The sequence below is a fragment of the Haplochromis burtoni genome, unplaced genomic scaffold (assembly GCF_018398535.1).
Source record: "Haplochromis burtoni strain Fernald_Lab_line unplaced genomic scaffold, NCSU_Asbu1 Contig_4, whole genome shotgun sequence".
In the NCBI taxonomy this organism is placed as follows: Eukaryota; Metazoa; Chordata; class Actinopteri; order Cichliformes; family Cichlidae; genus Haplochromis; species Haplochromis burtoni.
Genome location: NW_024582365.1, coordinates 5401698 through 5408731, shown reverse-complemented (window position 1 = coordinate 5408731; position 7034 = coordinate 5401698). Strand labels below are relative to the sequence as shown.

At 38.3% G+C, this 7034-nt stretch overlaps 1 protein-coding gene across 4 annotated transcripts in view; it reads left to right on the top strand.

Moving 5' to 3' along the window:
* Window positions 1–4457, top strand: part of med19a (mediator complex subunit 19a) — a 4914-nt gene extending 457 nt beyond the window's left edge. The window contains exons 2-7 of one of the 4 annotated variants that reach the window (XM_042221747.1): window positions 17–302; window positions 686–808; window positions 2054–2187; window positions 2345–2441; window positions 2535–2629; window positions 4090–4457. In XM_042221747.1, the coding sequence (XP_042077681.1) occupies window positions 77–302; window positions 686–808; window positions 2054–2187; window positions 2345–2441; window positions 2535–2629; window positions 4090–4155 (741 nt within the window). In that variant the 5' untranslated portion in view covers window positions 17–76 and the 3' untranslated portion in view covers window positions 4156–4457. Of the gene's footprint in view, window positions 1–9; window positions 303–685; window positions 809–2053; window positions 2188–2344; window positions 2442–2534; window positions 2630–4089 lie in introns of all 4 variants that reach the window. The other 3 variants (XM_042221759.1, XM_042221756.1, XM_042221762.1) reach the window with 3 other exon arrangements.
* Window positions 4458–7034: the final 2577 nt, after the last annotated feature.

Below are 7034 nucleotides of genomic sequence, written 5' to 3'. Positions count from 1 at the left end.
TCCTCGCAGATAGCAGGCCATAAGCTTGAAGAGCCCGGCATTTTCTTTCCATATAAATGTATTATTCAAGGTAGATATGACGGAAATGTTTTCAACTCTTTTCGGGTCAAATGAAGCTCAGGGACCACCTGGTTCTTCGTCTCTGGGTTTTGGACCGGGGAAGCCTCCACCGCCTATGCCGCAAAACCAAGTTGCCATGGCGGGTCAGATACCACCGCAGCTCGGGGATGAAGGGCCTGCTCTACGGAAGCCTGGAGCTATGAATGAACCTTTCTATTTACTGCGGGAGCTGCCTGGTACTGGTGAATTCTTGTAACTGTTGGGTGCTTCGTGTTTAATTTGTCCTTTATTTTTAAACTTTAGCCGAAATCTAAAGCAGCTTAAATAGTTTGTAAACAATACTAGCTCACGTAGGTTGACTAGCTGGTTGTGGGCTAACATTGAGTTAGCAGATTGTAGTTAGTAGCGATGTGTTTTTCAGTGAAGCGTTTATATTCAGTGTGTAACACAAATGCTGTAGATTTAACACCTTTTTGTGGCTTAAAAATATGTTGTGTAACTACGGTTATTATGGGAATGAACATCCCTGAAGTAGCCCAGGTTCCCTTTGGAAATGGTCATCTATTTCACAAACATTTATGTACAGATTGGTTACAAATGATATGAATTTGGTGTGTGTGCTTAGTGGGGAACGAGTTAACGGGAAACACCAACCTCATCACGCACTACAACCTGGAGCACGCTTACAATAAGTTCTGCGGGAAGAAGGTGAAGGAGAAGCTCAGCAACTTTCTGCCAGAGTTACCAGGTGGGTGCGACAGTCACAGATGTGGTCAGATAACTGTTTAGTAACAATCTTATAGTGATCAGTGTTGGACAGTAGCCGTAAAGCTTTGCTTTGATAGCTGTGAAATGCAATATTATAAAATATTTTAAAACCTGGGTTCTCACTGTCCGTTGGATACCGCTGACTGAGAAAAAGTCTTTAAACTGAGTTTTACTAAAGGACACATTGACAACTGAGAGTTATCAGAACTTTTTCGTATGAGCAACCACTTGGAGAAAGTGGGAAAGGACAACTCCCTTTTAAGTGGACTGACACAAGTGTCAGTGTCAGTTATACAAGTAGTCTATCCTCCACACCAGCCTGTTTCACAAGTTCTGATATCTTAATTGTTTGTCATTTTGGGTCATTTAATAATGCCAAATTAGTTCTGAAATAATGAATTCTAAGTGTAGGTGTCATTCATGGGCCTGAAGATCCCAATTATATTATTGTGTGTTTTGGTTATCTAGTTTTAAGTGTACTATACAGGCCACCTTTTGTTATGAAACTGGCTGCAAAATAAACTCATATTGGAAAAACACTTTGTAGTTTATCTTCAGCCATTTCTTCTGCTACGGCACAGGACATAAACAATGTGATGTGATAGTAAAGATGATTGTAATACTCCAATCACATCTCTTGTTTTGGATCTTTATGAGTACTCTGATAATGGAGCTGTTAAACCATGATACAGATACAACATATTAGTGGGGATTTATGCTTCAGTGGGAATTTTATGCGAAGCTACATCATAACTGCAAACTTCTCTTAAAACGTTATGACATAACCTGACATGCACCTCCCATAGAAATTTAACTACATGTCAGGTCGAAGCAGTCCGAAACTATTGTGATTCTGAAACTATTGTGATTCGTCCTGTGCATTTCCAGCTACTTTTCTGCTGCACAATTTATCAGTGAGAGAATCATCATATCGATATAAGGAATAATAATCATAACATCAGTATAAGGACTCACAAATGTCAGCAAATTCCTGGAGGGATATTGTTGAAACTATCAGAATGGAGTGAATCTACAAAAAAGTGGAAAAACTAGAGGGATGCATGTGAAAAAAGAACTGATCACAACAAAGAGTGGGTGGGGACCCAAGGGGAAAAAAGTTGCAGCAGTTTATTTGTTTCTTTCTCTTTTGATTTGAATATTTAATTAAATTTACCTGTGAACACAGCTGAGCACTTACGCTTTGACCTTTTCTGCTTCTCTGCAGGTATGATTGACTGTCCGGGCACACAGGACGGCAGCTCATTACGCTCTCTGATTGATAAGCCTCCAGTGTGTGGAAACTCCTTCAGCCCACTGACTGGCGCTCTGCTAACAGGCTTCAGACTACACACAGGACCGGTACATACTACAAAATACAATGCAGTATAAAGTTCACGCAGATATTTTCAACGTCCTGACTGACACTGATTATTCAAATTTAACTGACATTTAAATGATCTTAATTCTCATATTTGCATATTAAGTACGCAACTAATTTTTCATCACATCTTTGCAGCTCCCAGAACAGTACAGACTGATGCACATACAGCCTCCAAAGAAGAAGAGCAAGCACAAGCACAAACACCATCGACCGCAGGATCCATTACCACAAGGTATGATATAAGTTTATCCACATGCATGTCTGCAAAAAAGTACAAATATTATCATTTCAATAACCTTTCTTATTTTGATGTTTGATGTCACAGAAACGCCGTCAGACTCTGATCCCAAGAAAAAGAAGAAAAAGAGAGATGATGATCCTGATCGCAAGAAAAAGAAGAAAGACAAGAAAAAGAAGAAGGTAAGATCATTTGTCAAACTTTACCTGAACTAGTTAGACGGATCTCATTATTATAGTCACTTCAGGTTTATTTTAATTTCTGTATTTTATTTCTTTTATTTTTTTAAAGGCTACTTTTGTCTGATCTCTTATTCACAAGGGATCGACACTTCAAGTAGCTCCTCGTATTTGAGTCGGCAGATTTATTTATTTATTTATTATTTTAAACCAAAAACCCTTCCTCACACAAAAACAAAGGGATTTGTGTCTCTTATCAAAAGTGAGGATCTTTCACTTTTTAGGCAAATATGTAAACCGTTACATGTTTGCAAATGCATCATTTGATCTTAATTCAGTGGAAAACACCAAATGTGCAAAAAGTCGTGGGATCTGAATGCTTTAACTACATGATCATGATGATACCTGTATGTACACTGCTCAACCAAAAGAAAAAATTGAAATCGCACTATTTTAAAATTTTATTTAACTGGAGCTTTAATGACTAAATTAACTTCCAGAGTTGCGCAGGCTTTTCACCAATGCAGTGGTGGCCAATCCAAGTGTAGAAACGATTTCTCATACACAGTTTGAGCCCATTGAATCCTGGCATTTTCATCTTGGAACAAGAGCCTCCCATCAAAAAATTAATTGGTGGAAAATCCAGTCATTAATTTATATCAGGTTTTTGGCTGACTTTTTTTTTTTTTTTTTTTAGAAACTTAAAGTTGCTACATAACATTTGTCAACCTGACCAACTGAACCAACCCCAGATCATAACACTGTCCCCACAGGATTGTGCATTAGGCACCAGGCGTGATTTATGCATCACTTCATCTGCCTCTCTTCTTACACCTGTAAGATGTGCCCATCACTCTGGAACAGATTAAATTTCGGCTCATCACACCACATCACCTTTTTTTCCCACTCCTTCAGATTTTGGTCTTTATTCCTTCCTAGCAAGTTATTTTCTTTCCAGTTAACCTCACCGATAAGTGATTTTCTTAAGGCTACACAGCTGTTTAGCCCCATTCCCTTGAGTTCTCTTAAAAATTGTGCATGTGGAAATGTTCTTAGGTTAAATAAAAAAACATAACCATGACTTCTACTGCTGATTTTTGTTTATTAGATTTCATCAAACATTGTGAGTAATCCCTGATCGAAATAATTAAGCTTTTTTGCAATAAAGCATTGACAAGTTCTTAATCTCCTCTGCTTTAACCTGCTAAAACAGTTAACATTAAGCAATATTCTGCAAAAACCAGATCCATATTTTCTCTACAGTTTTAGTCCTTTCTGAGACACCAAATCTCTAAACAAGGTCTTTAATTGTGTGTGCGAACCTCAATAATTTTAAAACCATCTGGGGTCCCACTGCAGATGTAGCCTCCCTAAACTCCTGCTTCATGTCACTCAGCAGCAGTGAAGACCACACCTATATTCATCCTATAAGTGTGACAACTCTTATTTCTGCCCCCCCACAGAACCGCCACAGTCCAGACCACCCCGGTCTCGCTGGATCACAACCCAACAGCAACAGCCTCAGATAGACAGCCCACTGTGTGCATGCCTGTGTTTGGATGCGTGACTTTTGTAAGAGGATGTGTGTGTATTTTACAAGTAATTGTATTATTAAGAGTATGTTTAAAGAGAGAAATAAATGTATGGTGTGCGAAAGAGTGAGCTGTGACAGGATGTGATGGAAAGATTGATTTCAGTACAGTGTAAAAGGCAGATAAGCTGTGTGGTGCTGTGGATGACAACGTGTGTGTGTGTGTGTGTGTCTCTCTCTTTAAAAATGTTGTAATATCTTTTGACCGTAATGCCAAAATTAAATAAACTTTGGTTACTATCTTGTGTCTTGGTCTGTCTTAGATTACGATCAGGTTTAAAATAATGATCACTCTGGCAACGTCTTGGCATTTGATCATTTATTCATATATCAAATGCACATGCTGGTTATAGTGATGCAAGATTGAATTTAGCTAAGCAGCATTTCAACACTAATCATGGAGGCAGTTCATCTAACAGTCTTTACAGATACAGCAAAGGATGTTTTCAAGACTGTCAAAGGCACAGATTAAATTCAAGGTGGCAACTACTAATCAAATATAAAGACAAAAGCAGAAGCCATTAGCTTTTCAGACAGCTACTTACACGGAACTATAATACAACAGATGGTTGTTAAATATTTTAACATGACAAGAAGGACATAACGAAATGGCATAAAGTAGAACCTCAAACTTTCAAATGCTAATCTATTCAAAGTAATAAAAATTTCAGCCTCTAGGAAGATTAAAGGTGAGTTTACAACAAATTGGACTTTACTGCAGAGCTAGTGCATAGTTTATATTAAGGCATTCCTGGTTTATGTTCCTATACTAGCAACTGTTATCACAGTCCCTAAAGATGTCTTTGGTTAAGAGTAGGGTGTGGGGAACGTCAGGCCTCAAGGGCCGGTGTCCTGCAGGTTTTAGATGTGTCGTTGATCCAACACGGATGATTTAAATGAGTAGTTCATTACCAGGCCACTGGAAAAGTTCAAGCCATGTTGAATTTAGCCATTTAAATCAGCCGTGATGGATCAAGGACACATCTAAAACCTGCAGGACACTGGCCCTTGAGGCCTGGAGTTCCCCCGCCCCTGGTATAGAGTAAGCTGTTTGCTAGAGGCATTAATCTTGCCTTCACTTCCATTGCAAAGATAGCAGCACAGGCACAAAGCTGAAATAAAAACCTCACGTCTAAGCAAGCGTGCAAAGAGTCAAGCAGCTGAACACGTCCTATGACCAGGAAAATGGTGTATAAATAAAATGACAAAACATAACAGAAAATCTACGGAAAGCTGCCCAGGCATTGAAATGGATTGAATTAAAACAATTAAAAATATACATTAAAGCTGATTTGTGCTGTAATTTGTGGACACTTGTACAGAACAAACATGTACACAACACAATGACACAAGGTCATGTAGATCATGTACACAACACTTTGGAATAAAAATACATTTTGTTTTTGCCAGCCATTGGCTGAGACCACGTGCTGCAGCTAGATGTGTTTTTATCGAGTTAAAAATCACATTTACAACAAACAAGTTTGACCCCAGCCACTTCCTCCTCAGTCTTCACTTAATATACTGTACACAAAAATGTTAAGCAAGCGGCAGATCATAAAATACAAGTCACACCTCACACTTATTTACAAGACAATTTGCTGGAGGACGTTTTCTTTACCTGCAATACAAAACTGAGCAGAATAAACATTAAATCACCCGAGCTTCCTTTAGAATAGGCCCGCTACAAAATAACATTAGCTGATAATGAAGCGCTTCCCTTTTTAATGCTACAGAAATTATAAAAACTACACTTCAATACACATTTTATACACACACTAGTTCATTTCTGTGCATAAAGTAGTATAAAGTAGTCCCCAACACTGACACACTGTGCGTCACAATTACCAAAACCCATCCCGTTCTTTCTTTGTAAAAGTTACAAAATGTGTTCCTATAGATGTTTATATTTATAAAAGAGTTCAGAAGGTGAGGGGGAAAATAAGCTGGTTAAACTTCATCTCTGAATCACACAAATGCACGAGGAGAAATCTCTCTGTTCAGCTCGGGTATTTTAATTTAAATGAAAATGCTGGATAGGCAAAGGAGTCTGTTAAAGAGTGACAGTACAAAAAAAAGAAAAAGTAAATGGAGGTAGATGTGGTGTCCGCCTGTGTGTTTCAATCAGAGAACGTTTGTGAAGAGCTGAAGTTCTCATAAATATTGAAATGTTCAAATCGTCTAGGTCTTTAGGATTTTTTTTTTCACATGTATTAACAGTGTTACTTACTGTGTGTGTTTTTTTTTGTTTTGTTTTTTTGTTAAGAGTTTGTTGGAGACTACAGTAGAAAAAGCACTATTAATCTACACTTTAGACCACCTACACAATACACTTACAGGAGCTTCTTGGCCTGCCACGAAGCTCCTGGCGTACAGTTTTTGTGCTGATGTTAATGCGACAGGAGGTTTGGAACTCCAGAGTTATCAAGTCAGCTTGTTGGCAACATTTACACATTATGCGCCTCAGCACTCAATAGCCCCACTCTATGACTTTATTTGGTTTACCATTTATTAACTGAATTAACTGTGGTTCCTTAACGCTTCTGCTTTGCAATAACCCCTTTTACAACTAATCATGGAATATCTAAGTGAAGAAATCCCACTAACTGACTGGTGGTAACAAAGCCATCCTATTACAGCACTGTGCTTAAAGTCAGTGAATTCCATAAAGCGACCCATTATTTCACAAATGTTGGTATGTTGGTAAAGGCAGGCAGCTGGTGAGGCACGTAACTTTATACACCTGTGGCAATGGGACTGGAAACACCTGAATTCAATTATTGAAATGAGTCACTTATTACTTTTGTCCATATAGAG